The sequence below is a fragment of the Epinephelus fuscoguttatus genome, linkage group LG2 (assembly GCF_011397635.1).
Source record: "Epinephelus fuscoguttatus linkage group LG2, E.fuscoguttatus.final_Chr_v1".
Taxonomy (NCBI): domain Eukaryota; kingdom Metazoa; phylum Chordata; class Actinopteri; order Perciformes; family Serranidae; genus Epinephelus; species Epinephelus fuscoguttatus.
This window is the reverse complement of record NC_064753.1, coordinates 49376034-49390082: the sequence shown is the minus strand read 5'-3', so window position 1 is coordinate 49390082 and position 14049 is coordinate 49376034. Positions and strand designations below refer to the sequence as shown.

General features: G+C 43.5%; 1 protein-coding gene across 13 annotated transcripts in view; it reads left to right on the top strand.

Moving 5' to 3' along the window:
- ppip5k1a (diphosphoinositol pentakisphosphate kinase 1a) overlaps window positions 1-11939 on the top strand; it is a 51658-nt gene extending 39719 nt beyond the window's left edge. For 3 of the 13 annotated variants that reach the window (XM_049593006.1, XM_049592982.1, XM_049592973.1), the window contains 6 exons: window positions 958-987; window positions 1931-1978; window positions 2708-2887; window positions 5298-5435; window positions 5524-5637; window positions 6686-11939. In XM_049593006.1, coding sequence (XP_049448963.1) covers window positions 958-987; window positions 1931-1978; window positions 2708-2887; window positions 5298-5435; window positions 5524-5637; window positions 6686-7314 — 1139 coding nt within the window. In that variant the 3' untranslated portion in view covers window positions 7315-11939. The remainder of the gene's footprint in view (window positions 1-957; window positions 988-1930; window positions 1979-2707; window positions 2888-5297; window positions 5436-5523; window positions 5638-6685) is intronic. The other 10 variants (XM_049593057.1, XM_049593019.1, XM_049592999.1 and 7 more) reach the window with 5 other exon arrangements.
- Window positions 11940-14049: the final 2110 nt, after the last annotated feature.

Here is a 14049-nt window from a genome sequence, read left to right as displayed (position 1 = left end):
ACAATGTCTCTTTCCAGAAATCATGACTTGGTTATTAAAGATAATCCGCAGACCTTGTTGTGAGCAGTTTCATGTAGGAACTGTTTTCTTCGACCGTACTACGCTCGTCGAATATATAGCCGTGCAGAAGGAGGCATACATCTACTCAGGGACAAGAGACTTGTGCTCGTAACATTGCAACATCCTTTTTTTAAGTGCCTAAAATTAATTGAAATTCAGCTGAAGCACACACAGTGTTTCACACAGTATTAGAGTGTGTGGTGGTAGCTGACAACGACAGGAGAATGGGCAGTGACAGCACATTTTGTTTGTTTGATACATTTAAGGGACATGCTCATTTAAAGGGGGAAAAACATTCTGTGGTCTAAATTCTGATGTTTTTGTGGGTCAGTGAATGCAGCGCAGGCGAAGCTCTTCATGAGTTTATTTTTGTCCTCAGCAGCAGTTTGAGACTCGCAGGGTGGAAAATTGATCCGTCAATCTGATCAGAGCTGATCAGCTCAAAGAGGAGCAGCTGCTGCGAGTGAATTCAGAGTTTTAGACCCGGCAGAATGAACTGTTAAGTTTCACTTTCAGTGCGCCTGATGTTCTGCTGCTCCGTCTGTGTCCTGAGTGTGATCTGCTCATAGACAGCGTGGTGCTATAAATAACAGAGCAGTATTTTTCAATAGCACTCCTAATAAATGGTCCAGCTCCAAAAAAATATTTGTGGCGGCAGATGTTTTAACTGTGGCAAATTGCTAAAATAAATGACTGTGGGAAACCCTGACATAATGCTGTCTCATATTTTGACCAACATTGTGTTGATCAAGTCATGGTACACATTGTACTTTATCTATACTCTGCCCCACTCTGAAAAACCCCAGTGAAACCAGTAACCCTTGTGGGCATGACTAAACTTCACAAGACTCACAAGCTGGCTTGTCACTTTTATTTGTTTTCCTCTCTCTTCTTTAGATCGCCGGTGCCGAAAACTCAGAGTTAAACGTAAGTTTCGGGTGGCATCATTTCCTCACTCTGCTTTCAGATGGTTCTGTTTTAAAGAGGACTTTAACTGTCTCAGCGATGTGTACTCCTTTTCGTAACAAGGTGACGGTTCTGTCTGATATCAGCTAAGCGCAGCAAGCTCTTTCCCTCTGCATTTGCTCCGTGTGCAGGCCACTCACTGGATGGGAGTTGAGTTACAGTGAGTCTCTATGGTTATGGTGATGGTCTTGCTCTGAAACTTCTGAATTGGACTTTTTGAAGCGCAAAGAAGTGGTGCATTATGGAAGTATAAGCACCAAAGCTCTCATGCTGCTCAAAGGCTTTGTTGAGGATTTTTTAGAATAGAATAGAATAATGTTTATTCGGACATGTTTCAAAGAAACAAACAAGCTTTGGTTAGAATAAAAAATAAAATAAAATAATAAAGAAATAAAAAATGAAAGACATGAATAATCAAGTTGTGTAAAGGTCAGCCATTCAGCAAGTCACACAGTTATGCCTAAAATGAGTGTGATAAATAACCCGTCACTGAAAAGAGAGACATTGATCCCTTCATTTATTTGTTTCACAGAAAGTTATATTTGAAAATGTAACCTTTGCTTCGATTGAAGTCTGAAAAGCTTGAATAAGTACTGTATAAGGTATGAACCCTGTGAATGGCATCCTTCTTGGCTGAGCTGTAATATTAGCTAGCTCAGTGGTGCTAGGTGAACTAGAAGTAGATACACGCTTCCTTCTGCGCGGTAATACCGTTGGCGGGTGTAGTTGAGTAGAAAGAAAATAGTTCCGTAATAAAACTGTTCATAACAAGGTCTGTGGATTATCTTGAGTAACCATTTCATTTTGATTTGGAACTGTTGCTTAAGTTGATACCCTACACTCAGAGTAACTTCCACACACTACATTAGCATGTGTTTCCTCTCACATATATTATCCACCACAGGAACACAAGATGACACAGTGGCTCCACTTCTCTGGTGCACTGCAGCAGGTACGACGGCCCCCCGTGTGGTGATGCAGTTCTGTGTTGGCACCAAATGTCCATCTGCAGTTTTGTGTAATCAGCGTAATAAGATGACATCAGTTGCCAAAATTGTTTGTTGATGTGGACACAAGATTTCTCTGCACATGTAAAAGCTTCTGCAGTGTGTGTTTGGGGAGGTGGCTGCGACGCTGTGGTTAATTTTAGGCTACGCCGCTTCCTGTGAGTGTCCTGTGTCGCACTTGCTCCTTCGTGGATTCTCATGAATTGGATCAATGTTATTTTTACAGTAAAACTGAGACGCTGCAGAGGAGCAACACAGTGTGTGTACTGTCAGTGTGGTGTTAAAAGGCTTCGCTCAAGTGCTGGTTGATTTTGTCTCAGAAAGTTGCTTGAGATGATTTGCTGCTTCTTCTGATCTCCGGCTGTTTGGCGGCCATGATGAGCTGTGGGCTGCCTCTCCAGTTTACAGCAACACCTCTCTCTCTCTCTCACTCACTCACTCACACACACACACACACACACACACACACTACACATCTCCTCCTTCCTATCTCCTTTCTCTGTATCCCTCCCTTCCTCACCAAACTTCCCCCTCTCATCTGTATCGTACTTCAGTCCTTCTCTCTTCCTCGCTTATATCCTATCGTTTCATGTCTTTTGTACCGCTCCTCCTCCTCCTCCTCCTCCTCCTCCTCCACTGCTCTGTCCCTCCTCGCTCTCCCTCTTCTTCCTCAGAACCCATGGAGGAGCACCGTATGGCCCAGTTGTTGAGGCATTTCTCCAACGACCCTAACCTGGGCCGCCACCTCTGTCTGGACGGGGCGCTGGCCCACCACCTCCACCAGTGCTCCTACCACCTCCGCCTCTTCCGAAACTGGCTCATCTCCGGCCAAGGTCCCCTAGAGTACCTTCACGGTCAGCCCCTGGCCCCGCCCTCCATCCCCCCCAGCCTCACGCCCTGTTCAACCACTGCTCACGGTTTAGTTGGGACTGTGCTTGTTCTGTGGTTGACTCATGCTTTGCCTCTTGATGTTTCTGCATGCTTGCCTGTTTCTGTGGTTATGCAGATTGCAAGCTGGAGTGGTGTGAGCTGTTTGGGGATTTTGGGGCTATTTTTGCGACAGATACTCTTCCCCTCTGCAGCGGTGTCAGTAGCTTTACCCCCTCCTTTTCTTCAAACTGTAATTCTCTCATTTTTATTTTTTATATTTTGAAGGATCAGATTTTCTTAAATTGAAATGAAATTGAAGCCACTTTTTCTGAATTTAACTCTAACAAGATATGAAAAGTAGGGCTGAAACTCACAGCCACTTTATTATCAAATAATCTGCCAATTATTTTCTCAATTAAGTGTTTGGTCTATAAAATGCCTGAACAGAGGGAAAAAATTCCCATCACAATTTCCCAGCGCCCAAGTTAAAGTCTTCAGATGTCTTGTTTTGTCTGACCAACAGTCCAAAATCCTGAAAGATACGGACTTTATTCCTCGAGGACAAAGAAAACTTGTACATTTTTCTATTTGAGCAGTGGAAACCAGTGCATTTATGATACTCTGGCTTAAAAATGACTTAATTTAGTAATAGTTTTAAAAGTTAAATAGTTGGAAAAAGTTTTACTGCTAGCCCTTTGTCAGATTAGTTTAATATAAGATTATATTAATGTCAAAAAATTAGGGGTGGGATTCACCAAAGGCCCCTCGATATGATAATATCACGATACTTAAGTCATGATACAATATTATTGTGATTTTAAATGTTTTGCGATAACATATATTGGGATATATTGTACTTTAATACATTTTTTCAGTGGCAAAAACTGTTTTTATCTAATAATGTAAATGTTTCGGTTTGTTGATCTTTATTTTTATCGCAGCAAAACATATGTAGGGGACTGAAAAAGACAAAGATTTTAATCATGAAGTAGGCCACCAAAAGGTTGATCTGTATTTGCAATCACTTCTGTTTGTTTCACCCGCATTTAAAAAGTAGATAGATAAATAAAAAAACCAGCACCATCGTTAGTGGTGCTGTGTGGTGTTTCTGTGTCGTGTGGAGTGAAGTTACAAACAACCGCTTGCATCATATCTGACGGTGTCAGTAAATTTAAATAAAATACAAACTTGGCTTAGAGGGTAAATTTGTAAGTCACATGAGGTCCCTTGATAATACTTTACCCATGCAAACAGGGCTTAATTTTTTTTTTTTTTTTGTGGCAAAACCCTGCTGCTTGTGTTTAGACATTCAGTACTGATAAAAAAGGGTTTTAAGGAACATTTATTCCTCAGACTAATCATATTGGCACCAAAACTCTGGTTTACCCATCGCTCCATGTACGATAGGTTCCATAGAAACATGATCAGCACATTCCTCCACTAACCGTTTATACATCAGCGTATTGCACAAGTGTCACATTGGCAGTGGCTTCTTGACAGCATAGTACATGAATATTTACATGCTTAGGTGACACAGAAACAGATTGCTGCTGCGGCGAGGCTGCTGACAAAGCAGCATCATCTTGGCATCAAGCTGTCTCCATTCAAGATTAAAGATTTTACTTTAATACATCTATCATCACTGGCCTGGACCTCCATGTTTCTCTAAAGGTACAGGAGCTGGTGTTATTGATCACATCACGTTCAGCTCTCTGGAATCAGCTGCTCTGTTTGACTCAGATCTGAATGGCCTCCTTCCTTCCTGACCTTAACCAGCATGTGACTCCTGCTTGTTTGCTGTACCTCTGGCGTCCTCAAACCCGGCGCAGATGAACACACGTCCTCCTCTGAGGTTTTTTAGGCGGTTGAGGCGAGCTGTGGTTTGACGCTTTGTGACTGTGAAGAGCTCTGGTGAAATGCGGCTTGGTTGTGAACTAACAGTGGATGAACTGCCTTGGATGATGTGTGTAGGGCGTGAGCTGCGGTCTGGACAGCTGCTGTGAGAGCTGCAGCTTCTGTGTGTGATGGGACTGACCACAAAAGGCAGAAGTTATGATTTTCAGTCCTGCTTGCTTTTGCAAATACAGCGAGACATTTTGAGATCTGTAGACTTATAACAGTTTGATATGGTGTCATGTTGTCTTGGCGTCCAGCATGGTTTTTTTGCAACTTGCCTGTGTGGAAATGAAGCGTCGAGGCTGGCAGGAGTTTGCCGCAGGTCAGGGCCCGTTTGAAAACAGTAGCAGGATTTCAGAGCACTGTGTTGAGGTGTAGCGTGAGGGTGGTGGTGGTGTCAGGTGTCAGCTGAAGTGGTTCTGCCTGTTCCTCTTCTGACTGCCCGGTCTAACCGAGGGCTGATATGCCTGCGGGCATCATGTCTCTCCTCTGCCGCAGGCTTCGAAGGCTGCTCCATGGTGCCCTCCATCTATCCTCTGGAGACGCTGCACAACTCGCTGTCGCTAAAACAGGTCAACGAGTTCCTCACCAGTGTGTGCGAGAGCGCAGGGGATCCACACACGAGGACCACCAGAGGTTAGAAACAAACACAAAGTCATGTCGTTACTCACTGTACAGACACCATCATCATCTCTTAACGTGACCTGTTGCTTTATCCCCACAGCTCTGTCCGCCATGTTCGACGCACACAACCAGCCGTCAGTGGACGCGTACATCCCTCAGAGAGTCCTCTCTTCCTCCATCTCTCTCAGATCTCGTTCTGACAGACCTCCGTGGTGTGAGTATCACAGCAGCTCCTTGTTCCCACCAAGATTTGACATTTCTAGGTTGGCCTCCCTCGGCTGTCTCAGTCTCAGACGTCTGTGGATTATTTATGGAATACAAGTCGTCCGTTACAGCCTCGCAGTTTAGTCTCTGTTTGAGCTTCCTGTCATCTCTTCAGATGAACCCAGTGAACCAACTCTTTGGTCTTTTCTTGCAAATGAATCCTGATCAAGTTTTACATCTTTTTTCTGTTTTTGACACGTTTAACTAAATGAATCTCAACATAGTAGCTCTGCAGGGTTCACACAGGGGGCGTGAAGTGCTTAAATTTTGAGGAGCGATATCGAGGACTGGAATACTTTGAAAATAGCCACTTCTTTAACCAAGTCTTTAAAAAGTCCTTGAAATTTAGATGAACCATAAAACACTGTCTTATATTTTGGTCAAAGTTTTGTTTATCAAGTCATTATAATTTAAATTTCTAAAATTTTCACCTGTCACCATCTGGCGTCATTCTGCAGCGTGACCATGGCATGCTCTCCTTCGACTTGATGAACCTTGTTACTGAAAACAAATTTGACAATTTAACAAATTTAATCCAGCATGGTTGGAAATCGATAGTTATAGTAACCGGCATTTGCCAAGTACCGCCCACCCTCATCGTGGAAGATGTAAAGAGTGTCTGAACAAACAGATGCACAGGACGCAATATGTCTCACAAGACATCATGGTTTATTTCTACTTTCCCTCGACTCTTATGACCCCGGCATGACTTAACTTAATGATCCGGCTTTTCACTGTGATTAGTTTTCCTGTCTCTTAAGCGGTGTGCTGACGTCATAGCTCCATCAAAAACTGAAAGTGAAATTTCCATTCGTTCCAGCTGGCATCATTTCCACATGGTTTAATTTAAAGATGCCTTCTCCTTTCTTCATACTGTGTTCACCTTTGCTTTCAGTGAAGTCCTTGAAAAAGTACTAATTTTGTCATGTCTGTATGAACCCTGTCTGTGTTTATATTCCCTCTCATACTGGTGCTGTGGGTGTTTCCTGTTCCTGCAGACAGCAGCGGTCCTTCCAGCACGGTGTCCAGCGCTGGGCCGTCCTCTCCCACCACAGCTGACACGTCCCCACGCTTCAGCTTCAGTGAGAAGATCTCGCTCACGCCTCAGAGCAGCGAGGAAACTCACTCCTCTCAAAACATTGCTACTCAGTCAATGCTCCCACAAGGTCTCGACCCAACTTGCCCCGCAGGTTCAAACCCGACCGAAGTCCCTCTGACTCCAAATAACTCACCGGAGGAGGACGCTGAGCTCTGCGCTGTGACTGATCAGCAGCCTGATGATCCTGAATGCACACAGGAAGTGCCAGAGGTGGCTCCTGCAGTCTTGGACGCCTGTGGTGTTGCAATTTCAGACCCTGGCCTGAGAGCACCCTGCTCTGCGTTAGCGGAGCTCACTCTGGCTCGGATGGAGGGTTACTGCCTCCCTGGATCTCTGCCTGTGTTGCTGGAGCTCAGAGAGAGCAGCAGCGAGGCGGGCTCCAGCTCCCAGACGCCCCAGTCTCCTGAGGGACCTGACGAGTTCTTTGACACTCAGGAGTCGATGGAGTTGTGGACGGACAGTCCAGAAAGCCTCCCCCATCCTGAGACGCCCCTCGAGGTCGGAGCCACTCACACAGCAGAGCCGTAGAGGTGGAGCGGTTAGAAACTACTGTTGTTACATCCGTAACATTACAATCATCATCGTTGTTGTCAATCAGCATCGTACTGTGTTACAGCCTCGCTTCTCCTGTAGCTTGAAGACTACTGTGTCTTGAGTCGTAATGAATGGGCAGCTGATCCTCACACTCAGCTCTGTGATGGAGAATCACATGACAATGCCATACGTGCTGTTCATCGCCTTTTCTAAAAGCACACTGGGAGCACACACCAGTGACGCCACTGAGCCTCCTGACAGTCCACTAGTTCAGTTCACCTGTCTGACAGTAAAGCTCCACCTTACAACACGTGGCTCCCTGCATCTTTACAAACTCTCTGTCGCTGTCACTCTGTTACACAGGCTCTTTCCTTAAAGCTGCATTAATCGATCTTTGGCCACTAGAGGGCAGAAACACCCAGAGGCTCACAGCCCTGACTTGCTGTCACATTATTAAGCTGTCATAGCTGAATGTGACGTGAATGAGCATCAGCAACAAAATTATTGATTGAATTTTCTCTTGGAATGTTCTAACTGGCTGCATGTGATGCAGCATTGCGCATCGTTTCAAGCTTTTTCCATTTATTCCTGTTGCTTGCGTTGAAAGCATGATTCATGATATTACAATGAGGAGTTATTTAAACAACACCTCCTCATTTCACTACAGCAGCCTCGCAGTAGGCTGGAGGGAGAGATCGCCAGGGAGCTGAAAGTTTCTGGAGAATGACTATCGCTGGTAACAACCTACTCACTTCACTACAATCACTACAACTACTTACTAATACTACTTGCTATATTGTGTGTAGTTTCCAGTAGGTATCACAATATAAAAAGTGTTTTTTGTATTAACAAAAGAAAAAATAACATAAAATAAGCAGTGTATATTGGCCAACAGCAGAAAACAAGTGACATTTGAAGTACCTCTTGAACAACCAGGCTTTAATTAGCCTGACAAACCATAAAGTCAATGTTCACTGAAAAAAATCAGTAAACTTTCTGTTGCTGCTGTTACATGCGTTAGACACGGCACTAAAGGACCGTCTCCGCACCATTCTCCCCCCGCTCGGTTTAATGTCTGTTTGGAAAGCACAAGCTAACACAACAGCAGCGGCTAATATCTGTTACTGAGCCGTTAAACAGTCTAAACAAACTCACACCGTCACCGTAACGTCTTAAGTCTTGGTATTAACACACTCCCACAGAAGTCGTCTCCTAGTGTGTCATGTTAAACAGGGACAGGAGGGCAAAGACACGCTGGGCTAAGTGATTCGCTGCACATACCTCTACATTGAAGTGAGATTTTACCAATTTTAAAGTGAAAAAATATGTGTTCAGGTGTGGGAGGTTGTGCAGCCATTAATCTGTATGTTGACTTAATACTGACATCCAAATCAAGAACTCGAGCACTCAAGCCCATCTCTCCTCAGGATATGGTGTAAGGTTTCAGCAGTCATCTAGCAGATTCAGAACAAAATCATCATCCTGTTGGAGTCGTGTTTTTGTCCACATGAAGAATTAATGTCCAGTATTTTCTCTGCGTTTAGCTGTGGTTTGTTCTCCATCAGCTCCTCAGAAAAATGTCTGTCTCTTTAACTGCTAAATGTCCGACCGGCTGGTCTCTAACTGTGTCTGTCTGCCATTTTGTGCTGGGTACGCAGCGTACAGTGGTGCAGTGGGTTTGTCAGGTTGATGAGAGCGTTGTGTCTGAACCATCTGGGAAATTAAAAGTGAACTAAAAGAGGCCAAAGTTAAAAAGGGCTGTCCCGTTTGATGTGTGATGTGGCCATAAAGATATTGATTAATGGAGCTTTAAATGGTGTAAAATCTGTCTTGCATCTTCCTTATCCTCAGCCTTTTTCCTCAGACAGCTGCAGCAGTGACGTTTTCACATTTCATGCCATCCTGTGACCGTATCAGGGCAGCGTCGTGTCGTGGCATTAGGGCAGCCTTGCTTTGTTGTCGCTACAGGCTTTTGTGTTTGTAAGTTACAGGACACAGAGACTTATAGACTCTCTACTTCAATGAGAAACACAGGAAATGACTCGCAGTACAAGACAGAGAAAATACAATCTGCAGCTCTGCAGCTCTTCATCATACGCTGGCGTTCGCCCTGTGCTGAGCTTCTGTGATTTCAAAAACAAAAGCTGAATGTTCATTACTGACAGTAAACTGTAATAAGTGTTGAATCTGCAGGTCGAACTGTGTGTGCACTGCTTACTGCCAAAGTCCTTAAGCCTCACTGAAGATATAATATAATCAGTAAGAATTGATAGAGGAAAAAATATTTATTTTGAAATTGCATCTTGAGAGGAAGGTCTGGTATTTTTGATATCCACATCAGATATTTAATTGTACCATAACTGTTGTATTGTTCTCTGTTTTCTGTGAAATCACCTCATGATGTGGGAGAACCTGAAAGCTAATGTCTCGTTATATCACTGAACAAAGTAGCAGGTGTGTACGTGTGTGTGGGTGTGTGAGAGAGTGTGTGTGTGTGTGTGTGTGTTAGAGTGTGTGTTGGGGGGGTACACACACGCTTGAGAAGTAATTCAGGTCGATGAGTACACTGATGTGTGTTTACTCAGTGGGATTTCATGTTACATTGTGACGTACTGTAGAGGTGAGAAACACAGCTGACCTGTCGTCCTGTGTGTGTTTGTGTGTGCGCGCGTGTGTGTGTGTGTGTACAGAATCACTCTGTTTGTGCAGCAGGTTCTGTTTGCTTCAAGGGTCACTTCACTCAAATCACTGATAAATACAAACACTTCCTCACGTACCTCTGCTGATCCAGCCATGAAGATAGTTTGGGTTTTATTTGTTCAGGCTTTCAGATTCAAAAAAAAAAAAAAAAAATCAGCTGCTGTGTGATAAACCAGCGTCCCCATCGCTCTGGATAATGCACACCTCACTGTAAACACTTTGTTCTCTGCTCTGAGAGAGAGACTTTAACACCAGGCTGACAGTCAGGGCTTTTTTTTGGCACATTTTAAATCTGAAAACCTCAGAAATTTGAGCAAAAGTAAAAAATATTGCTCAACGTTTTAACACTTCATTGACGTTGAAACGTTAGTGCATCAATACAGAGAAAATTCAGCAAGTACAAAGGAACCAGATGAATAAATCATGATCATACATGATGACATATGACGCAAGTCCCTGACACACCAAGCCCACAGTCAGCCAGCAGTCAGCGTCCAGCCGATGGTGAGTGTCTGTCGAACTAATTTTGCAGTGTGTCCTGCACCATTGGCCCCAGTCGGCAGTAATCTGCCTTTGTTGGCTGTTTTCTGGCAGATTGAGCACGTTAAATCGGCGTCGGAGCCCATCGGTAAGAGAAATCACTCCTGAATTTAGCTCAGAGCACAAGAAGAGAAACAGAAGTGAGGAAAGTAAACAACTACCAGAGACCAAAATGTGTTACATTAAGGAAGATTATTTTTTGTAGCCACTGAGTTCTTTAGCAGAAATGGTTCATAATTGTCAGTTTTACTGTTCGCTGGCACACAGTAAAGATCATTTGTTCTTTTAACATCAGGTTATGTTGTTAATGTGCTAACTGGCTAACTAGCGTCTTGAATCCATCCTATCGATCTTCCAGTTTCCATTTTTTAATGATAAATACAGACTACTGCTGCCTGCTGGTGTGGAGAGTTATTTCCTCTCGTGGGTGTAGAACGTGTGCTGATTCGCTGTTGTCTTTGTGGTGTGATCATGTGCAACTTTGTGGCGGAGACACAGGTGACGTGGTGATGCAACAGTCAGGTTTGGTGTGTCTGGGCCTTTAAATGTCCACTAAGGAAACTAAATATGACAACAGACGAACACATCATCAGCAAAACAAACAGCTGAACAAACATCAGCGTGCTACGAACTACTAGAGTGACAGAAACCGTGTTTGGGAAAAATTTACTTGACGTGTACTTTGATGGTATTTGCTTACATGGAGGGGGTGGAGTTAATGACCTAAACTGCAGCCAGCCACCATCATACAGAGTCATTTCAGGGTGTTTGTGATGCTCAGAAACATTTCGGTGTTCTAGAGTCATGCCTGTTCACTTCTGGCGCATCTGAATCGAGGCAGAAATATCAAGAGACAGAACCAGGACAGATAAAACCAAAACTATCTCCAGAGCCAAAATATTTTTGTAATTTGAGTGAACTGACCCTTTAAACTTGCTCAGAAATCCACCTTTTAATCTCTGAGGATGACTCGTCTGATGGAGCGATCAGTAATCCAATAAAGACGTCTCTGCTTTGTGAAGTGAAATCACATTTCATGTCTGATGTTTCGCCCTGTTGGATCATAAGCTTTGGTTTGGATGCACCGTGTGTGTGTGTTCCTGACTGTACGGAGCTCGACGACTCCACAAACGCTTCCTGTCTGTTGCTCTGGGAAAAATCTGTGTGACGTTTAATAATCTGGTTTTAGAAAAATGGTTATATGAAACATCACAATAATCTGTAATATTTCCAGCGATGTTACGAAATACAGCTATTGGAATGTAAAATCAGTCTGTGGGTCTGTTTTGTTTTTGGTGTCTGTCTCTTTAAAACTGAACAATAGACTCAAATAATTAAGTATAAGAACAAAATGTGTGGAATAAAAATATTTAAAGTAATGTTTCATTTAATTATTGAAGATCATTTAAAGAAAAACATTGGTATTTTTGTTTTAGTTTAAGTGACAAATACGAACAACAGTTTTTGAAACTGGTCGTGTATTAAGAGAGAGCGCTGCAGCAGTGAAACAGGCCGTAATGTAATCGCTGCAGAAAATTGAGCACCATCAGTGTCCGTCCACTAAAAGTGTTTGTTTTTGTCACTGACAGGCTCAGATTGTTATTCTAAGTGTCTGACAACATTATGAAAGGATCCCTACAGAGATAGAGCTTTGTGTTAAAGAGTCAGATCCTTTTTGTTTAACCAGAAACAGCCCTGAAATCACCGTCACCAAACCCACCAGACTCCATTTAAATAAACAGTCATGTTAGTGTGTGTGTAGAGGCAGAATATTTTTCAGAAGTGGGTGAATTAAGGGTTAATTTAAATCTTTCCATAATGTTGTCAGAGGCTGTGTCCGAAATCATTCACTACTCACAAAGTAGGGAGTTTAATGTAGAGCATTGTGATGTAATAATTTGTGTATAACCTTATGCATTATGACGTTATGACACATCAGAGCTAATAGTGACCCAGCTTGCTAACATTAGCTAGCATCATTAGCCCCACTCTGTACAGTAACTGAAGCATGAAAGAAAATAAGACTTATTTTTATCTCTTTGGGGACCGATGATGACAGTGGCACAAAAAAAAAACTGGTACGTTGAGCACAGACTGACCTCATGAACCTTTAATGTTTTCAGTATTCTTATTGTGTTATATGACGTTTTTCACAGCGTGAGTTGTTCCAGAAAATGTTTGGTTCATGCTCCAGATGTAATTCTCTGGCCTTGGAAGTTATAAAAGTTGTGTTATAAAGATAAAAGCATACAAACTTTCAGTGTCTGCTTGAGCATTCTCGGCTCTCATATGCTAAAAATGCTCTAATAAAATTGTTTATCTCACAAAAGCAGGCAGAACTGACCCCACAACGCCCGGCTACGTTCACCATGGGGAAAACTAAGCAAGCAGAATAAACTGAAGGATTAGTATGTAATGTCATACGGAAGTGCTTCCCTTGTCTACATGCCTTGGTGTTGCGCTGGCGTCAGTCACGTGACTTTTCCTCATTACGTTTATCCAGACCTCCACAGAAAAGAATTCTGCTGCACTTCAGAGCTTTTCCTGGGAAAAAGTGTTTCAAACTTTTATGGACGCTACCTTGCTTTGCTACTGAAAAGCTGTTTGACTCCGAAAGTAGTGACGTCACCACCACGCTGCTGAGAAACGCTGCCCACAGCGTCCGAACAGCTGCCGCCTGATGGGTGTCATACCGCGCTAAGGGTGCCTCTGTGCGTTGATGTCTGCCACGGAGGGTAGACGGATAAATGGCACTTTACGAGGAAAAATATGTTGATTTCAGGGTGAGCTGTTGCTTCAAATACTTGAGTAAATCTACTTAGTTACATTCCATAACTCAAAGTAAAGTATTGAACAAAGTGCCTGAATCGAACATTTTAAACTGACTCTTAGCTCTCTACTTATTTATTTTCCACCTCTGAAGAAAAGTGGGAAACTGTCACATCTGTTGTTCTCCACCCGGATCATGTCACCCAGGAGCTGATGTCATTGCAGCACCCATTCAGCAGCTTCTCACAGCGGGAATTGTCCTCCAGCTTCCTGCCTGCTGCTCCTTCCTCTAACACAGTATCAGCCTCACAAAGACCAAACAGTGTGCGACAACAAAAACCTCCACCACTCACTGCCGTCTCCGTCCGGATGTTCTGCATGACAAGCAGCTCATATCAGCAGCGACGCGGGGCCTCAACGCTTTAAACCCTGCAGGTCTTTGGACTGTCAGAGCGCTGAGAAAAGGGTTTAAGAGTCAGAACAAAGCACACACTGTTCCTGTGTCTGGACCTCACTGTGGGGTTCAACCCCCACTGGATTACATCATCCTGACACTGAGGAGGCAGAGAGGAGGGAAAACTGGTGTCTGCAGAGCCTGGATAGTTGGTCCCCAATCTGAGGGTCGGGACCCCACAATGGGTCGTGAGTTAGATCTAAGAGGATTAGGGGAAGGAATCAGCAGAGAGTCCATGATAAAGTATTGCCGTGATTTAATCTTGA